General features: G+C 46.7%; 2 protein-coding genes across 4 annotated transcripts in view; one reads left to right on the top strand and one right to left on the bottom strand.

Annotated features, from left to right (window-relative positions):
* The window catches only part of MTBP (MDM2 binding protein), a 194276-nt gene extending 178969 nt beyond the window's left edge, over positions 1-15307 (bottom strand). Inside the window, exons 1-2 of one of the 2 annotated variants that reach the window (XM_029591956.1) lie at positions 15050-15307; positions 4793-4873 (exon numbers count right to left, since the gene is read on the bottom strand). In XM_029591956.1, coding sequence (XP_029447816.1) covers positions 4793-4873; positions 15050-15125 — 157 coding nt within the window. In that variant the 5' untranslated portion in view covers positions 15126-15307. The remainder of the gene's footprint in view (positions 1-4792; positions 4874-15049) is intronic. The other variant, XM_029591955.1, reaches the window with a different exon arrangement.
* A 71-nt stretch (positions 15308-15378) lies between these two features.
* The window catches only part of MRPL13 (mitochondrial ribosomal protein L13), a 102442-nt gene continuing 97536 nt past the window's right edge, over positions 15379-20284 (top strand). The window contains exons 1-2 of one of the 2 annotated variants that reach the window (XM_029591957.1): positions 15379-15557; positions 19011-19134. In XM_029591957.1, the coding sequence (XP_029447817.1) occupies positions 15531-15557; positions 19011-19134 (151 nt within the window). In that variant the 5' untranslated portion in view covers positions 15379-15530. The remainder of the gene's footprint in view (positions 15558-19010; positions 19135-20284) is intronic. The other variant, XM_029591958.1, reaches the window with a different exon arrangement.

Raw genomic sequence — 20284 nt, 5'->3', positions numbered from 1 at the left:
TCCCCTGTCGCAGTAACTCTGGCAGATGAGCCAAGTGCACGGGTTCATCCATCACCAGATAAACCAGATCCATAAACCACATGCGGCCACTTGGGAGCTACCAGAATCACCCTGCCTGGATGAAGCTCGATGTGCTGCAACACTCTCCCTATGAGAGACCATGGGGGAAACACATACAGCAACAGGTCTGTTGGCCATGGCTGAACGAGATTATCAATACTCTGGGAGCCGACCGCTCGCCGGAGAACCTCCTTCATGCTCCCGGGCATCACCATGAGGTTTAATTCCAGCCTTCCTCACCTGGACTGGATTAGGGTAAAGGCCTCCGCCGACAGCTTCCACTCCCCGGGATCCAAACGCTCTATGCTGAGGTAATCTGCCTGCATGTTGTCCACCCAGGCTACATGCGATGCCGCTATTCTTGACAGATGACTCTCCACCAACAGAAGCAGATCCTGTGCCTCCAGTGCTACCTGACGACTCTTTGTGCCGCCCTGACGATTGATGTACGCTACTGTCATCACATTGTCCAAAAACACCTACACTGACTTTCCCTGAATGAATGGGAGCAACATCAATATGCCTTGTCAACAGCTCTGGTCTCCAAGCAATTGATGGATAAGACGCCTCTTCTGGTGTCCACAGCTCCTGGGCCGATCTGCCTTGACAAATCACCCCCCATCCTTTAAGGCTGGCATCCGTGGTCACCACCCCTAGTCCGGCACCTCCAAATCCATTCCTCTATCCAAATTGCTTCGGGACATCCACCATGAAAGAATGGACCTGGCATCCCCCGGAAGTGGCAAAGGAAGCTGAAATTCCTCCGAAAGCGGATTTCACCGGGACAACAGAACCCTCTGCAATGGCCACATATGAGCAAAGGCCCATGGAACTAACTCCAGCATAGAAGATATTGAACCCAGGACCTGCAATAGTCCCAGACCCAGGGCACTGCCAGCTGCAGAAGGCGGAGTACCTGACTTTGCAACCTGACCACTCTTCTCTGTGGTTAGAAATATCTTCCCTAACTGGGTACTGAATCGAGCCCCTAGTTACTCCAAAGACTGGGACAGTTTCAAATGACTCTTCGTTAGGTTCGCGACCCAGCCCAATGAGTCTAGAAGCTGCATCACTTGTCGAACCAACCAATGGCACGCCACTTCCGACTTTGCCTGGATGAGCCAATCATCCACGTATGGATGGACCAGGATTCCCTCTCTCCTTACAGCAGCCGCCAACACTACCATCACCTTCGTGAGCGTCCACGGAGCAGTCACCAACCCAAAAGGAAGGGCCCAAAATTGGAAATGCTCCCCTAGTACCATGAACCTAAGGAATCTGATGATCGGCCCTTAGATGAATGTGGAGATAGGCCTCTAACTGTTCCAAGGACGCCAGAAATTCTCCTTTGCAAATCACCGCTATCACAGTTCGCAACATTTCCACCCGAAAACATGGCACCCAGAAGGCAACCTTGATCTTCTGCAGAAGCAAGATGGGGCAAAAGGTCCCTTGCTTCTTGGGCACCACGAAATAAACGGAGTACCTTCCCTGCCCCCTCTTCTGAGGAGGCACCGGAACAATCGCTTGCAGGAGCTGCAACCTTTGCAAGGTGTCCCACACTGCTTCCCGCTTGGCCCAGGAAACACTGCAGGGGATCAAAGGCATCCCTCAGTGGCCAAGAAAATTCTATCGCATAGCCGTTTCGCACCACATCTAACACCCACTGGTCTGCGTGACTTTGGCCCACTCCTCGTAAAAAAGGGACAGCGTCACTCCAATCTTTGCTGGGGAGGAGTGGACCAGCTTGCCTTCACTGGGCACCCTTACTTCCGCCACCCCCTTGGACTAGGTACTGTCCCGGAAAAATCGACATTATGCTTGAAAGGACTGCTACCTATTTGAGCTCTGCTTTTGTGCTGCAGCCACAGAGTCTCTGCTTGACCAAAATCTCCTCATGTCTTGAAGATGAGGCTGCGGCAGAAATTACTTCTTGGTGGTTTTCTTGTCCTCGGGCAACTTATTTCCCTTTGACTCTCTCAACCACTTCATCAGCTGCTCTAGGTCCTCTCTGAACAGCAGCTTGCCTTTAAAGGGAAGGTTACCCAGCTGTGCCTTCAACCACACATCCGTGGACCAATTCTGCAATCGCAGAAGTCTCTGTGCTGCCACTGACGAAACCATATTCTTGGCTGTCGTACGAATCATGTCATACAGAGCATTCGCCATGTAGGCAATTCCTGCTTCCAAACGGGTAGGCTGAGCAGCTTCACTAGATGACCCCGCCGTCCTCTTGTGAGCCTTCTACGCCCAGCACAAACAGTCCCTCTGCATCAAGCTGCTGCAGACAGCCGCCTGGAGACTTAAGGCCGAAATCTCAATCTCTTCAGCAAAATTTCCAGTTTCTGATCCTGCACATCCTTCAACGTGACTGCGCCTGCCACCTGGGTGGTCTTCCTGGTCACCGCCGACACAGCCGCATCCACCTTAGGAATTTTCCAGGACTCTAAGGTCTGTTCAGCCATCGCCCAGGCAACCTTGAGTCCTGCCTCAGGAGACTCCCACTCCCAATGAAAAAGCCTTTAGTGGATCATGCAGCCTTTCCAGGATCGGGTTCATTCCCTGATTGTCTGCAACCTTGACCCCCAGCTCTTCCAGAACCTGGGGAGTGAGAGGGCGTAGCTCATCCCCCTCGGCTACCGGGTTGTCCTTGGAATCCTGCATTGGCTCCCCCACGGTAGCATCAGAATCCTTATCTGGATCTCATAACGCTGCATCAAGGTCTTTATCCAGATCCCCCGGACTGCCCGAAAGTTGCTCAGAGTCGTCCTTGTCGTCTGACTTGAACTCAGCGCCATCTACAGACCTTCTGAGCCCCAGTACCCATCGAATGCCACCGGACCCTTTAGACCTTTCTCCCCTAGGTTTCTTAGGTGTTCGAGCCTTTCTAGGGAGCTGTCGCTTGGACCCTACCTCCCTCTTGGCCAAATAGGCCTTGTGGAGGAGCAGGACAAAATTAGTGGAGAACCCCTCTGAATCAGAAGAACTCTGATTGAATTCATGTCCCCCAGGTCCCCCTCCCAAGTCCGTCCCCCTCAGGACCCCAGGCAGGGGTCTGAATTGCCGGAAAAAGCAGGGGAGGGGAATACTGCAGCTCCACAACTGAAGGCAAGCTCCCAGTACATGGAACTAAAATGGCCACCCCCGGGGCCTCCTGCACTGGCACTACCACACCCGAGGCAGCAAACTCTACTGCGATCCTCTCGGAGGTTTCCACCCCCAGAGATGCACTCGGAGCAAAACACGGCCGTGCCAAGATATGCCTGCTTCTCCCCGCAGCAAACTTTCCCACACTGAGCAGACATCATGACGCGAGATCGGGCCTAAAAATAGCCCCTACCTGCAACGTGGTCGGCAGCACAGTCCCAGTGCTGCCACCCGGCCCCGAGACCACGCCGACAATCTAGTCCCGCTCACTGAGGGACTGCAGGTGGCACTCTCGAATATGTAGCAGTGCCTAAAATATTTTGTTCTCTGCCGCCATCTGCTGGTAGAGATTCATAAACCCACTTGCTTGGACTGATCTGGAGTATGAACAGGAAGATTAGATAGCTCTCTTCTTTACCCCTAATCACGGCATTAACATCCAAGACAATAGGTCTAGAAATAAAATCCCTACTCCACCATATTTATTCTTATTAGTTCAAGAAGCAAAATATTGTTGTGGGTAACATTAAACCCTCAATGTGTTTTCTTAAGTGTGTCCCCTGGCAAAAAAAATGATATTTGCCTATAGTGCTTTTTCTTCCTTAAACAGCAACCTACTCTTATTCTGGATATTTAAAACTTTCACATTGAGAGATACAATTTTCAACTGAGACATAAAATATATAGCAGTCCCCTCTCACCTTCTATTCTGCTCAATGAACCCCGTATATTTATTTATTTAATGATTTTTATGTGCAGATGTTTCATGAGTACATAACAAATTGGTTTACATTAGTTAATAAATATGGTATTCATGGTGAAAACACCCCCATATACTTTTTTACACCTTTCCTTAATGATTAGGAACCTATCCCTCCCAAACCCATCCATTTTTCTTCCCCTAAATCTCACCCATCCCCTCCCCCTCCTAGTGGAGCTCCTCAGATATGAGGCCCACCCCAAAATACCACAAATAAAGGCAAACTGGTGTATGAGTTTGCATCTCCACGCTAACGTTTCTGTATGACCTTTGGCAAGATCCTTTACCTCCCCCATCTGTTCTTATTTACCAGGTAACATCATAGAAGATTAGATAATGCAAGTGGTTATGTTTGAAGGCAATGGTGAACCAGAGTAAAGATTGCATTTTATATTGGTTTTAACTCCCCCCCCCCCCCCCTTTGGCCCCATCAACCACCATGTCATCTTTACCCCAAAACTACAAAACTTCTGCACCATGTTTCCTCTGCAAGTCCTCCTTCCCACAGAAGGTAAACCAGACCAATGTACTGAATGTGTCAGGGTCTTAGACACACTATAGTATGCTTGTGTTTTTCCCTCTCTTTTCCTTTCAGTTGCCCTTGTATTATTGAAAGGCTACATGTGACTGCATATCCTCTCCTGCCTGTAAAATTGCTCTTGGTTGTCTATCCACCCATGATGAAAAGACAAGAAGCCTACTCCCTCCCTCAAAAGTTATCAACATTCCGTTTTTCTGAAACCAATGCAGACTTCTGAGTGTGCCAAGGAGCATCTTTGAACTTTAATTGGCTCAGATCATTCTACAGACACACAATGTATTTACCTGGAAATGGGCTTGCAGCTGAACCAGAAGAGCTGACATTTTCTTTAATAAGATTGTAAACATCATTTGCAGTTTTCAAACCTGGATATTTAAAAACATTTAAAAAAAAATCAAGATATTACTGTGCTGATCTTTGTTAGGGCTCAACAAAGGCATAACAGGGATACAAATGCAGCAGAAACAGTTGTAGAGATACTTAAAAATTAAACAAACAAGTTAGCAGAATTACTTCCCTGTTACAGGTATTCTCTGAAGATCAATAGGACGGCAGTCTTCACAAGAGTGTGACATTATCCGATGAAGCCCGACCCGGAACTTATGTCAAAGTTTCTAGAACGCTGTCATTATGCCATGCATCCACATGTGGCCCTTCAGTCTTATTGATTAGCAAAAATATGGAGAAACCAACTCCAAGGGGAAGTGGGAGGGTTTCTTGAGGATCAACATTCTGCTGCCCTCAGAGCATTTGTTACAGGTAAGCAACTCTGCTTTCTCTGAAGACCAACAGGATGGCAGTCCTCACAAATGGGGAATCACTAGCTACAGACTAAAAAAGGGGAAAACAAAAAATGGTGTCAATGAGCATAATAATTTGTTGGCAATATGCCTTTTTCTTTTGAGGGGCTGCCTGGAACAAAAACAGACCCTAGGAAGGAGTGGAGTTGGGTTCTACACCTCAAAGATTCCACAGGACAGACAGCCCAAACTTAATGTCATGTTGGGAGTCCCTGTCCAAACAGTAGTGCAATGCGAATGTGTGGAGAGAATTCCACATCACAGGTTTGCAGAGCTCCATGGAAACCAATCTTAGGTGAGCCACCAACATTGCCAATGCTTGGACAGAGTGAGCCTCGACTTGACCCACCAGATTCAGGCTCGCCTGGGCATAACAGGAGCCAATTGTATAAAGTCTGTTTGGCAATGACAAACAAGTTTGTTGGCGTCAAAAGAAACAAAAAGCTGGGTAGACTTTCTATGGGTTTCAGTCCAATCCAGAAGGCCAAGGCTCTTCTGTAGTCCAAACTGTGCACTGTGTTTTCTCATTGGTGGAGATATGGCCTGAGAAAGAATGTAGGAAGGATGACTGACAGATTAAGATGGTTTTCCCAATACCACCTTCGGCAGAAACTTAGTATGGGTGTACAGAATCACACTTAGTATAAGATGGATAACTCCTTAAAGCCTGGAACTCACCGATCCTGCACACTGAAGTGACCACCACCAAAAATTCAACCTTCCAAGCTCAGGTACTTCAGCTCACAGGGAGCTTTCATTAACTGGTTCAGAACCACCCTAAGACACCACAGGAGGCCCCACATAAAAAGAGGACAGCATCTAAGGTCAAGAGGACCATGCATTTTCTAAACTCCATTCCTTTGTCCATCAGCGACTGGAGATCTCTGCACTGCTTCTGAGGAAGCTGCTCCGTCATCTTCCAAATCTATTTCAACAGGTCCTGCAAATACTGGCCCATAAAGAGATGGGAGGAGGCTATGCGGGCATTGAGCACAGTTCCCTGAAATACCTTCCTCCCAAAGGTATCCAAGGTTCTGGAATTGATCCCCAGGGGCAGTGAGGAATGAGTCCTCTGTCTCTTGGCCCTCCTTCAGAGCAGATTTCAACCACTATAGTGTGGTACAGTAGCTGCATCTTTTTGAATTCAGAAGCCTTTTAATTTATGTGAAGGAATTCTCCCACATCCTCATCTGTACTTCCTAAAAGACCTTATTAACTGAGACTGCCATGGTCTCCTTAGGAGGCTTCATAAGCTGGCAGACGCCCAACATTTTATTCCTGGTTTCATCCTCCTTTGCCAAAGAAAAGTAAAGGGCATCTGTCATTCTCTAAATAAAGTCCTCTTCTACAGAGACATCTTAAGATCTGTAGCCATACCCCTAGGAGTACTCAGAGTCAGGGCCTAGCTGGTGAAGACTCACAAGAAGCCCATCCTGCAGACAAGGCCTCAGAGATGAGCACTTGTCTGCTGAGGCCTGGAACCCAAGGATCTCTCCTGTGTCTCAGGGAAGCTTCCTCTTCTGATGGACTGGAAATCACCACTGGAGCAGCCAGCTATGCAGGCCAAGAACCAGCTGCTGCTCAAGTCCTTGAAACTGTCCAGCAACCTTCCAGTGGCATCAGCACCGGTGTAAGGCTGCCAGACAGTTGCAGGACCTTGAGCAGGGGTTGGATCTGGGCCTGCATCTGCCCAGATGCCAGAGGCATTGCATTGCCTTATCCAAGGCCTGCTGGATCTTCCTACCCAGAAACACCTTGAAAACTGCCACTGTGAAAACCAACTGGAAGGACGGAGTCACTGCCATGTCTTCCTGGGAAACCAGAGGTGAATCAGTGGCTGATATCTAGGCCCTTGTAGATATATTCTCCTCTCCTCTGGACTGCTTTGAGCGACTCACAGTTGAAATAGTTTACAACTTGCGCACAGATGTAAACTGTTGCCAATGCTTCTTGACTCGATGCTTGGCATTAGAACGCCTCGATTCCGGAACTGAAGAGGAGGAACCTGTTGCTTTCATCAAGTAGGCAACAGTCTGCCTTCCTGGCCTTACCGATGCTCGATGTTTAGGTAGTATGACATCCTCTAAATGTTGATGCATCGTCACCATTCAGTGAAGCTCCTGGAATCATCAATGTTGATCCAATGAGCTGGTTTCTCAGTGCACACAAAGTGCATTTTCATCAGCTCCAGAGGGGACAAATGTCTGAGGTTATGATTGCACAGCGGTAACACCCCTGGATGTCTTACTTTGCTCCCAGGCAAAGGATACATCATAAAAACAAGAACTATCATTCTAGGTTAGACCGAGGTGCATAAAGCCCAGTATCCTGTTTCCAACAGTGGCTAATCCAGGTCACAAGTAACTGGAAGATCCCATAAAGTAGATCAAATTGCTGTTCACTTCCAAGGATAGAAATAACATCCTTTAGCTTATATGGCTAATGTGTTATGAACTTTTCCTCCAAGAATTTGTACAAAGCTCTTTTAAATCCTACTATCCTAACAACATAAACCTGTCTCACTAAGGCCATCATTGGAAGCTGCTGGCTTGCTTATCCATGACCAGATGAAAAACAAGAGAAGTGAAATTAAACTTGATGACTGCAAGCAGTCGAAGCCTGACAATGCACCAGCCACACACGAAGGATGGAAAGGAAACAGAATATAAGAAACCTACTGATGACACTAGAAGGGGAGGGAAAAAACAAAAAACGACTACAGGCCCTGCAACAACCGAATCCAGACTACTTTTTCTGAAAACATAGAAACCTAGAAATGACAGCAGAATAGGACCACATGATCCATCCAGTTTGCCCAGCAAGCTTATGCCAGTATGTGCTGCACTGTGCAGATTACTCCATTCTTATCAGTTTACAAGACCATAAAAGTCAGGGCCCTCGGATGCTGTTTGAATCCAGTTTCCCTTAACCACTGCCGTCAAAGCAGAGAGCAATGTTAGAGTTTGCACGAACAATAGTGGCTTAGTGATTAAGTGTAGTAAGCATGGCATCAGCTAGTTACCTCCAAGTTTATTAGCTCCCCAAAGTGTAAAAGTTGGGGCCCTTGTTGATTGCTGTCTGAATCCAATTCCCCTTTTCTCACTGTCACTAAAGCTGCATTAAGCCTTAATACTGATATTTGTTAAGGGTAGCAACTGCCACAACAGCAAGTTACCCCCCAGTTACCCCCATGCATTCTTATTTCCAACCACGGTGAGGCTAACCGGCCTGTAGTTTCCAGCCTCCTCTCTGCTCCCACTTGTGAAGCAGGACCACCGTCGCTCTTCTCCAATCTTGTGGCACAACTCCCATTTCCAGGATCTATTGAACAGGTCCTTCAATAGACCTGCCAGCACATCTCTAAGCTCCCTCAGTGTCCTGGGATGTACCCCATCCAGCCCCCTTGGCCTTATCCACTTTCAGTTTTCCTAGCTCTTCCCATACATTCTCTTCTGTAAACACAGTTTCGTCTACTCCACCCCCCCCCCCCTCCCCCTCCCCAGTCTTGTTAACTAGCGACGGTCCTTCTCCAGGGTCATTCTTTAGTGAACACCGAACTCGAGTATTTGTTTAATATTTCGGCCATTTCTTCGTCTCTCTCCACACATTGATCTTTGTCACCTTTGAATTTCACTATACCACTTCGAACCTTTTTCTCCTTTCTCTGATATAGCTGAAAAATGTTTTGTCACCTCGCTTTACCTCTTTGGCAGTCCTCTCTTTCGCCTGATGCTTTGCTTTCTTGATTTCTTTTTTCGTCTCTCTCAGTTTCACCAGATATTCTTCACTGTGTTCTTCTTTTTGGGATCCTTCATATTTCTTGAACGCTGTTCTTTTTGCTTTTATTTTATCAGCCTCTTCCTTTAAGAACCAGATTGGTTTATTTCTCTTACTTTTGTAAACTTTTCTAACATATAGATTTGTTGCCTTTGTAATTGCTCCTTTTAGTTTGGCCCACTGAAGTTCCACCTCTCATTTTCTCCCAGTCTTCTAGTTCTACCTCCAGGTACGTCCACATTTTGACAAAGTCTGTATTTTTTAAATTCAAAACTCGGGTCTTTGTGTGACTTCTCTGTATCCTATTTGCGATATCAAATCATACAGTTTGATGATCACTGGTGCTGAGATGGGCACCCACGTGGACAGAGTCATTACCCTCATTAGTGAGCACTAGGTCAAGTATAACTCCCTCCCTCGAGGGTTCCATTACCATTTGTTTGAACAGAGCCCCTTGCAGGGCATCCACTATCTCTCTTCTTCCGGTAGATTCTGCAGAAGGGATTCTCCAGTCCACATCCGGAAGATTAAAGTCACCAACAATCAACACTTCTCCCTTCTTTCCCACCTTTTGGATCTCTTTGACCAGATCTCTGTCTAGTTCTTCCATTTGAGTCAGAGGCCTGTAAACCACTCCAGTAAAAATGGATGCACCATCTTTTGTTTTTTTTTTAGGATGGCTCATAATGCTTCTCCCCATATTCCTTGCAGGTCAGTTGCTTGGATATTATTTTTGACATAAAGAACTTCAATGACTTGGACTACCTTGTTTGCGTTTCTACTAGCTGAGGATCCTGAAAAAAACGAAGCAGGAGAGCGAGGAACCGTGATGAACAGGTAATGCGGAAAAGAAGAGACTGAAGAGGCCTGTGCATAGATGTGTCATGATGGCATGCCCAATGAGGCACAGTCAAAGTCTTACCAACTTGGACATAAAACTTCAGGGCCCCACTTTTGAGGACAAGCATCTTGCTTGTTCTCAGAGAAGCAGTTAATAATACCTTTTCACTGGATCAACACATTTGTGACAAAGCTTTTAAAGAACTTAGTTTTTTGGTTCTGGTGGTCCAACATTTTGCAGGGGCACTAAATTGTCCATCACATTATTTATTAAATATATAATATATATATATAATATATATAGTAACAGGTGGGAGAGAGAAAAAGGGAAAAAAAAATGGTTAAAGTGCGTAGCTTGCTGGGCAGACTTGATGGGCCATTTGGTCTTCTTCTGCCATCATTTCTATGTTTCTATATAGACCACTGATCCACAGAGCTCTGCAGATATAGTTGCATACCCAATTTTCCAAAACATACATCAAAACAATCTAAATTAAAATACAAGAAAAATATCTAAAACAGTATAATATTTTACAGGATAAAAGTAATAACTGCATCTTTGAATTCAGCTGCTTAAAGCATTGCTACCCAAGAGCCTGACGTAATAAGGTGTGCTCAGCAGAGTGCACAGTTTTACCCTCAGTTGTGGGCACAATTTTTGTATGCAAATGTTACTACCGATGCAAGGATTTTGCACACACAAAAAATGTCTAACAGTGCACTACTGCGCATAATGGGGCGGATTTTAAATGCCCTGCGCACGTAAATCCGGCCGGATTTACGCGCGCAGGGCCCTCGCGCACCGGCGCACCTATTTTGCATAGGCCGCCAGCATGTGCAGAGCCCCGGGACGCCCGTAAGTCCCGGGGCTTTCTAAAAGGGGCGTGTTGGGGACGTGCCCGGAGCGACGCGGCGTTTTGGGGGCATGTCGCGCGTGACGCAGCATTTCGGGGGCAGCGACGCGGGCGTGGTTTCGGCCCGGGGATGTTCCGGGGGCGTGGCCACGGCCTCCAGACCAGCCTCCGGGACCGGAACATGGAGCGGGGCTGCCGGCCGGCGCGCGCAAAGTTAGGCTGGGGTTTAGATAGGGCCGGGGGGGGGGGGGGGGGGGGGGGGGGGGTGGGTTAGGTAGGGGAAGGGAAGGGAAGATGGGGGGAGGGCGAAGGATTTCGGAGCGGCCTCGGAGGGAACAGGCAGCGTGTGCTGGGCTCGGCGTGCGCAGGTTGCACAAATGTGCACCCTCTTTTGCGCGCCAACCCCAGATTTTATAACCTACGCGCATATCTTATAAAATCCAGAGTTCTTTTGTTCGCGCCTGGTGCGCGAACATAAGTACGCGATCGCGCAAATTTTTAAAATCTACCCCAATATGATCTATGCGCACAAAAAATGCTTTCGGCATTAACAGCATGTGTGTGTGGGGGGGGGGGGGGGGGGGGGGGGGGAGAAATCAAGGACACAAACTGTGTTTTTCAGTCAATGCCCTTTTTAAACTCCAGATGCACTGGCATACCATTAGCTTACTGCACCAGGAGTTAAATATTTTTTAACCTGTGTGTTGAGTTTCAGTGGAAACTTTTAACCCATAACTTTATTACATCAGGCCCTAAATTCTTCAGAAGGTGGTTTTGGGACTGAGATGTGTCCATGTTTAGTCTTAAGTTTCTTGTCATTTTTTTGCCTTAATATAGTATCATATTTTCAGTGCCACATCTGGATTTAAAACATTTTCTAAAGATCTCTTAATAAGTTACTTTGGTTGGCTTGTTTGCCCTCTTTGATATGTAGAAATAAAGCTCATTAAACAAGTTGTAGTGTGTTTTGTTTTTTGTGTGTAGCAATTCCTCTTGTTCCTTTGGTCTTCCAGCTGGTCTCTGTTGGGCTATGACACCATAAACCTTCACTTCCAAATTAGTCAAGGGGGTTCTTCCCTCTATATTTATGCCCGCCCCCCCAAATCAGTCTAGCTATCACAATGATCGTCCTCAGACTCGGGCCACAAAATGCAACATCCTGCAGAACCCAACTAACATGGAGCTGAAGTCTAACCACTAGGTTAGGGCTTCCCAAGTCTGTCCTGGGGACCCCACAGCCCGCTGAGTTTTCATAACATCCACAATGAATATGCACATGAAATTTGCATATAATGAATCTCCATGATATGCTAATTTATCCCATGCATATACATTGTAGATATCCTAAAAACCTGACTGGCTGTGGGGTCCCCAGGACAGGTTTCGGAAGTATTGCACTAGGTACTGCTATTGGTGATGACTGGGGTTTCTTCTTTTAAGTGCTGCAGTACTGGCTTGGCAGCATCCCCAGCCAGCCAGGGGTGCAGAAACCTGGCCTGGGAATCAAACCCAGATTCTCCACATGGCCATAGTTGGTCCTTGCCCATTTACATTTTATTGAACTAAAAAGTAATTATAGGTCATCATGCGTCAACAGGGCCAATTAGTAACAAACAGAATGAATGGTCATCTAGTAAAAAGTCTACCAGGAATAAGACTGTCACTAAATAACTTCTAACACAGTCTAACTGGTGCACATTTTCTATCAACTAGAGCAGAGGTCCCCAACCACCGGTCCGCGGACCAGCATCGGGCCGGGGTTTTTTGCCAGTCTGCAGCGCCGCCGCAGACCGGCACTAAACACTGACAGTGTGCTCTGCGGCAGCTCAGAGCACACTTTGTGGGGTGGATGCTGCCCGCTGCCCAGGGCCGGTGGAAGCACTAGGCGAACTAGGCAATCGCCTAGGCCTAAGCATTAGGGGGTGCCGAGCCACCGCTTGTGGACCTCATCCCACTGGTGGCTGAGCAGTGAACTACTGCTGTGCTGCGTGCCGGATACTCACAGCAAGATCAGCAGGGCCGTGGTGGAGCTCAAGTCACCACGGCCCGAAGCCGCGCGGGTAGGAAGGAGGAGGAGCATCAGCCACGTGCAGAAGAGGAGCAGCGCGTCCCGAGAAGACCAGGGCCACTGCAGAGCCCATCCTGTGGCGACCCATAAAGAAGAGGCCCAGAGGTGAGAGAGAGGCTGAGTGTGTATGTGTGCGTGTATGAGATGAGTTGTGAGATTGTGTGTGAGAATGAGTTGAGAGACTGTTTGTGAGAGTGAAGACCTGAATGTTTGCAGAGAAAGCATGTGAGAGCCTCTGTGTGTGTGAGAGAGACAGCATGTGACAGTGAGAGCCTGAGCTTGAGCAAGACAGCATGTGAGAGAGAGCCTATGTGTGTGAGAGTCAGACAGCATGTGCCAGTGAGAGACTGTGTTTGAATGATTGTGAGAGAGAGCGTGGGAGAGAGAGAGAGCGCGGGAGAGAGAGAGAGCGAATGTGAGAATGAGAACCTGACTGTGTTTTTGAAGGAAGACGACAGATGGAGAGAAAAGAAATAGAAAAAAAGACAATATAAAAGAAATTGGCAAAAAAATAAGAAAGGGAAGGTGGAAAAAAAAAAGCCTGTGACCAACCAATTAGAAAACTAAGATCAGACAGCAAATGTAAAAAAAAAAAAAAAAATTACTTTTTACTGATTGACACTTGTAATCTTTGGGAATGTGCAAGAGTAGTACTTTCTCTATTCGGATCTCACAATGTACGAGATCAGCATGGAGGAACTGGAAGCCCACGGGGCCTGCACAGAGGAGGCAGCAGAATGGGCTTCAGTGCCAGTAGCAGCAATCAGCACCTCCCCAATAGCCACGTGGCAGCAGAGGAATGAGAGAGGCTCTGAGGTTGCTGGCAAAAGAAAGAGAGGGGGTCTCTGCCTTTAGTGTGTGCATGTGTATGAATGGGAGTCTGCCTGGGGGTGTATGTGTGTGAATGCATGGGTGCCTGCCTGAGGGTGTGTATGTGTATAAGAATGAATGGGTGTCTTCCTGGGGTTTGCTCACAGCCAGGGGAGGTCATGAGAGGGAAGGCATCAGGTGGAAGAGAGAGGTGTGAAATTTAGAAAACAAAGGAAACAAGCCCGGTGTTCCCACTCATTCTGAACCTATGGTGAGTTGAGTCACATTCACATTATAAATGTCATAATTAAATGATAAGTATGCACTAAAATCCAACCCCCATATGACCAAAGCCCCGTCCCTGCCCGGCCATGGAAAAATGGTCTTGCTTGAAGCCGGTCCCTGGTGCAAAAAAGGTTGGGGACCACTGAACTAGAGTATTAATTAGTAAAAAGTCTGATCCAACTCATACTTCAGAATGACAGTAAACTGTCCTCAAATAAAAAGTATTGAATGTTGGGGGTCACATGTACTGAGTACTGATACGCATACATTAGGGAAAAAGTGCAGGACTGATTCTACGGTCAAGTCCAAAAGCAAAGCATGTTTAAGCAGCAGCATATGAATTATTAAGAAGGCTGCTCACCTTATAAAAATGTTGCTAGGAGTAATTGTGTATGGGTTTGACAGTTTCTTGGGATAACCTGAACGGAGTGGCAGTTACTAACCTTAACAGAAACAGAAGTAACCAGCACAGAGCAGCAGTTACTACCATAAGAAACTTGCTGGGCAAACTAGATGGACTAAGAACATAATAAATTGCCATACTGGGTCAGACCAAGGGTCCATCAAGCCCAGCATCCTGTTTCCAACAGTGGCCAATCCAGGCTACAAGTACCTGGCAAGTGCCCAAAAACTAAGTATATCCCATGCTACTGTGGCTATTTTCTAAGTCAACTTGATTAATAGCAAGAACTATCTAGTCTTGTTCTGTCGTTACTATGTTACATGTTACTAGCTTTCATTTTCACTGCATATAAGAAAATGTTTCACATTTGATCTGACCCAGCATGGTACTTCTTAGTGTTTTGGAGATAGAGAAAACCATTACAAAAACTGTTTTATACTACAAACAGCGTCTGGAATTCTGGAAGTTAAGGTCCCAAAGAACAGAACGCCAAACCAGCACCTCGGCAGTTGTCCCAATATAAAAGAGATGCTATAGTTCGTGAGCACCTTCATTTTAAAGTAACAACTCTTCTATATTCAGACAATAAAAGGTACTGAAACCTCCCCTCTCCCCCACTGAAGCGCCGACTAAAAAGTTTAAGAAACACCGCTACAGAATTAGCGGGCACGGGCACTCCTCTCTCGCTCCTCGTCGCAGCTCACCTCCCAGCACCTGGTCCTCGCCGCCACCAAGCTCGGCTCCCCTCTGCCAGCTCAGGACGAGTACGAAGCGGTCCATGGTCCGCCTGAGAAATTGTAGAGCCCAGGGGCAACTGCTCCGCTCTCCACCGGGAAACCTGCCACTGCTGAAGCAAAAGCCAAATGAACGGTTTCACCCCGATAGCAACATATCTAGGTCTAGTTAGCGACAGCTAAGAACCAGCAATCCCCCTACTATCTGAGAGCCCAGATCCAAAAGCCCCGCCACGACCAAGTCACTTCCGCTTCCGCCCCGCTGTAGCCTCCTCCTTTAACCGCTCCGGCCGGGAACGGAGGCAGGACACCGTGTTTACTTTTCTCGCCTTCCTGCGGTCGCGAGCCTCTCTGTGCGGTGTTCGGCGTTTGATTCCCCCCCCCTGCCCGCGGACGCTCCGCGCACTACCCGGCCCAGTTTGAGGGACGGACGCCGGCCAGGCGACCAAGGATGGCTGGTGTTAGTCGTGCGGCTCAGGTGAGTGGCGGAGGCAGCGCGTTTGTGGAGTGGATCGTCTCCTTGGTACCACTGATTAGCTCAGCGCTTTTCTGTTCCTTGGATAGGGACTTGTGCTTTTTTTTTTTTATTTTCCATCTAAAGTTTTCCATCAGCTCTAGCCTCTCAGGGTCACTGCTTAGACTTTTTTTTTTTTTTTGCGCATACTTTGACAGCAACCAGTGTCAGAAATAACCTAGGGTATTCTCATATAATCTAGGCTGCATATAGAGAGGAGGAAGCTCTTTAGTGTTTCGCCCAGAGACCTAGCAACTGATGCAAATTCCTTGAGTCTGGGTGAAATCTGGAGAGTTCCCAGGTATGGGTATGCTGGATATGATCTCCCACCATCAGATCCAATAGTGCAGCATTAGTCACATTTTCGGGTCTCTCTGGGATTTTCAATGGAGTATCAACTTGGGGAATTAACTGAGGCAGAGGCAAAAATATATCCACAGGACTTACCCCAGGACTCCTTTGTCCCAGTCCGATAGATGGTCCTTCATTGGCGGTTACTTCACCCGGGTCTGCAAAGCCGATGTTCTGCGTTGTAGATGCTGCACTCAGCGTTACTGCCTCTGCTTGTAGCCCAGAAGCAGTTCCCTCCACCAATGCTCCGGGTTGAAACACTGGGATCGTTCCCTGTGACGGTGCTGTCCTTAGCTCGGGACGCAGGCTTGTCTCCTCCGGCGCAGCTTCCTCTCTCTGCTGAAGCTGCGCCAAGGGCTCTTCGACTCCTGGAGAAGCTGTAGCAAAGGAAGTAAGGAACCGGGTAATCTCTTGCAGGACCGCCGAAGATGGTGGGGGCGTCGAGGGGTAAACCCTGACTTTTCCCTTCCTCTTTGGAGGCATAGTGAATTGAGGAAACTTAATTTGGAAGAAAACACAGAGATGCCCGATACAGACTCCTATACTGCTGCCATCTTGGATCTGTCCCCCGGCAGTTTTTTTTCCACTGACATTGGCCATACATGATCTTAAACAGAACTGCAAGAGGATATGCGCTATCCCACAAACAGTTCTACGCCTACCTTCAAGTACGACACTTCATCACCCAGGATCTACCTAAGGACCCACCGCTCACAGAGACTTTCAGAGTCTTCCAATTTTTATGGGCTATAAACATCGAGTGACTTGTGCTAGCATGAGGAAGAAGCTGCTGTTATTAGATATTTATTTATTTATTTATTTTTAACTTTTCTATACCGACGTTCCTGTATAAAATACATATCACATCGGTTTACAATGCAACTGCAAGAATTCGCTCGGGGGAGATACAATGAACAGGGGATACAATTAACAGTGGTGCGGGGTTATAAAAAGCTTTACAAGAACAACTGAATCGACAAATGAGAAAACGAAGAGAACAATGAGCTGCTAACAATTAACTCTGGGGCGATACAAGGAGCAGGGGATTATTCAAATCTTTATGAGCAATATCAGCATTGAGAAATGAGAAAATCCTAGGTTAAAACATTGAGCAACTAATATATGAATGCATTATATCACTGACTGCATGGTCGGATTTGTGGACAGCTGGAACAAGGATCTCGATTTTCAACTAACTACACCTTCCCTGCTGGCCTGCTTTAAGACCTTGGCCAAGGTTATGGAGACCCTCCAACTTCATGAAGTACAATTTAAACTTTTGCATTGTCTCTATATGCCCCAAGCCATGGCCTTCCGATATAAACTCGTAGCAACTGACGAGTAGGGCCTAATATATGCACTGCTTCTGATCCAGTGGAAAGTGGAGCAGTTGCCCCTGGGCTCTACAATTTCTCAGGCGGACCATGGATCGCTTCGTTCTCGTCCTGAGCTGGCAGAAGGGAGCCGAGCTTGGTGGCGGCGAGGACCAGGTGCTGGGAGGTGAGCTGCGACGAGGAACGAGAGAGGCGTGCCCGTGCCCGCTAATTCTGTAGCGGTGTTTCTTAAACTTTTTAGTCGGCGCTTCAGTGGGGGAGAGGGGAGGTTTCAGTACCTTTTATTGTCTGAATATAGAAGAGTTGTTACTTTAAAATGAAGGTGCTCATGAACTATAGCATCTCTTTTATATTGGGACAACTGCCGAGGTGCTGGTTTGGCGTTCTGTTCTTTGGGACCTTAACTTCCAGAATTCCAGACGCTGTTTGTAGTATATACGTGTGTAACCCTTTTAAACCCGCTCCTGCGCACGAAGAGCCTATTTTGCATAGGCCCGGCAACGTGTGTATGTCCTGGGGCTTGAAAAAAGGGGTGGGGAGTGGGCAGGGTGGGAGCGGGACAGAGGCCTCCGACACAGTGGCTGTGCCGGGGGATCGTGCACCTGCACTCGGCCGGCGTGCGCAACCTACGCCTGCCCAGAGGCAGGCCTCAATGGGAACAGGGAAAGCCATCTGGGTTCCCCTAGGGCTCGGCGCGCGCAAGGTGCACAAGTGTGCACCCCCTTGCGCGCGCTGACCCCAGATTTTATAACATACGCCCGGCTGCGTGCGCATATTATAAAATTGGGCGTAGATACGAAAATCTGGCCCTTACTGCCAAGAAACATCAACATAAATTTATGTTGATAAATTGAGTATCCAAGTATGTACTTTGGCGCCACGATTGTAATGACAATGTTCTCATCTCCGATTTCTACCATGGTGCTCATTCCAAATATGCAGTGTGTCACTTCTGATTTCCTCCTCAGCATCTATCATCGGTCTCCATCTGCTGGTAGAGGTGCATAACTCGCTGGTCCCAAATCCATCTGTCTAAATTAAGGAAAATGAAATTATCAGGTAAGTAGTAATTTCTCCTTGTGAGCCCTCCGAGGACAGGGAAATACCTATGATCCTTGAATGTAATCTGCTTTGAAATGTCTGAAAGGTGGAATATAAATAAATAGGTGCCACGTTTAGTAATGATAGAGATTCTGTCTCTTGAGAGACTGTGTCCCAGGAATCAAATCCAAGTCCTTTGCATGACAGTGTGCATGCAGCATTTGCAACTGAGCTAAACCTTATTAACTTTATTAATAAGAATTTGACATTGTGGGAATCATAATGTAATACACAACTGTGCCTGATATTTATAACTGTGATGCTGCAAGAAGAATATGCATAGTATAACAATAGCAAGATAGGCTTGTCATCTTGCTTCGATTTGCATATATTTGCTGCTGTACTAGGTTTGTTTTTTTTTTTTAAACATCTATCAATCCCATCTTTATCAACCCTTACAATATCTCTTTAAGACAAAGCAATGTTACTATGGAATGCAAAAAAATGGATGCATATGTATAGTGGGAAATAAAGAATGTGTTTGGAATCAGGACGTTTCATCTTGTTTGTACTTTATATTTGGGGCCTGATGCATTAAAAGGTTTTTCCCATTTTGTAACTTTGGTGGAAAATGCTTTAGTACATAGGATCCTTACTTTTCTGTAACCCCAATCTTGTCTCTGTCATCTAGCAATGGGCCACCTTTGCCAGGTCATGGTATCTCATAGATGCAAAGATGCAGCCACCGGGAAAAATTGCAAGCATGTCCTCCGTTCGACTCCAGGGGAAGCATAAGCCTGTGTATCATGCACTGAGTGAGTATGCCTTGGTGTGAAAGTAGCTTCATGGTGCAGGTACAGTGTGAAGGAAGGTCTGCAATACATTAAGTAGGTAGAGAAAAATGAATCCTCTCGGTTGTCTGTGCGCTTCTCTTTATCTCTGGAGATAATGTGTTTATATTTTAGGTGATTCCTTACAATAAATAGGGATGGCAACTCTAAGTTATAGCAGAGTAAAAAAAAAAAAAAGGTTTGAACAAGTGTTCTGAAGGACAGCTTTGTTAAACAGTTATTACCAGGTAATGTTGTGGTTCAAAGAACACTTAGAGCCAGCAGCTGAGGAGAAAAATCCTTTTATTAAAGAGAAACCTATAATATAATAAAATATATCTTATGGAGAAAACAATAAGTTACTGATCCTGTACAAGGTCGGTTCTCTTGGAAGTGAATTACTGATACCAGGGTTCACACGTCTAATTTCTAAAACAATGACTGTTTTAGAATGTCGTTTTCATAACATTTTCCTAATTGGTTGACATTAACACAACATCCTCTTGTAAGTTGAGGCCAGAGATTCTCCTCACAAACTGGTAATAACCCCACCCTTTCACCTCTCACCCCTTCACTCATCCCGAGACTCTCCTCTCTCCTCCCCCACACATTCTCCTGTTTTTTTACCCCTAGCTCTGTCAGTTTCCTGCTAAATCTATCCCCTTTCCTGCAACAGGTTTTTTTTCTCTTGTCTTTGGTTACATCAGGAAGGTCTGAGCTTGTTTGTGGATGGCGGGGCCTTGGAAACCCTGCTCTGGTCCTGCTGCTCCTTCAGCATCTTCATCTACTCTGGTTTTTTTGGCTGGCAAGGCCCAGGGAACCCCATCAGCTCCTCTGTTTGTTTGGAACTGACTCCTCTTCAATTGAAGGGGCCTCTGGAACCCCACCAGCTTGTTCCTGCTATGTTCATGTTAGTGTGTTCCCTTTGCTGGGGAAGTAATTCTCCTAAGTTCCTGCACGCACATAGATGAAAAATTACAGACTGGCTGGCGCATTGTTCGACACATCGTTTTACTGTAAAAATCACCTAAAAAACTAAAAGGTGTGCCCATATGCTCTCTCTCTATATGGAGTTTTGTTAATGATAAGTACTGCAGTACCCTATAGAAGTTCTCTATAGGCATGCACAGGAAAC

The sequence above is a fragment of the Rhinatrema bivittatum genome, chromosome 2, assembly GCF_901001135.1.
Source record: "Rhinatrema bivittatum chromosome 2, aRhiBiv1.1, whole genome shotgun sequence".
NCBI lineage: Eukaryota > Metazoa > Chordata > Amphibia > Gymnophiona > Rhinatrematidae > Rhinatrema > Rhinatrema bivittatum.
Note: the sequence above shows the minus strand (reverse complement) of the source record. Positions and strands in the feature narration are given on the sequence as shown.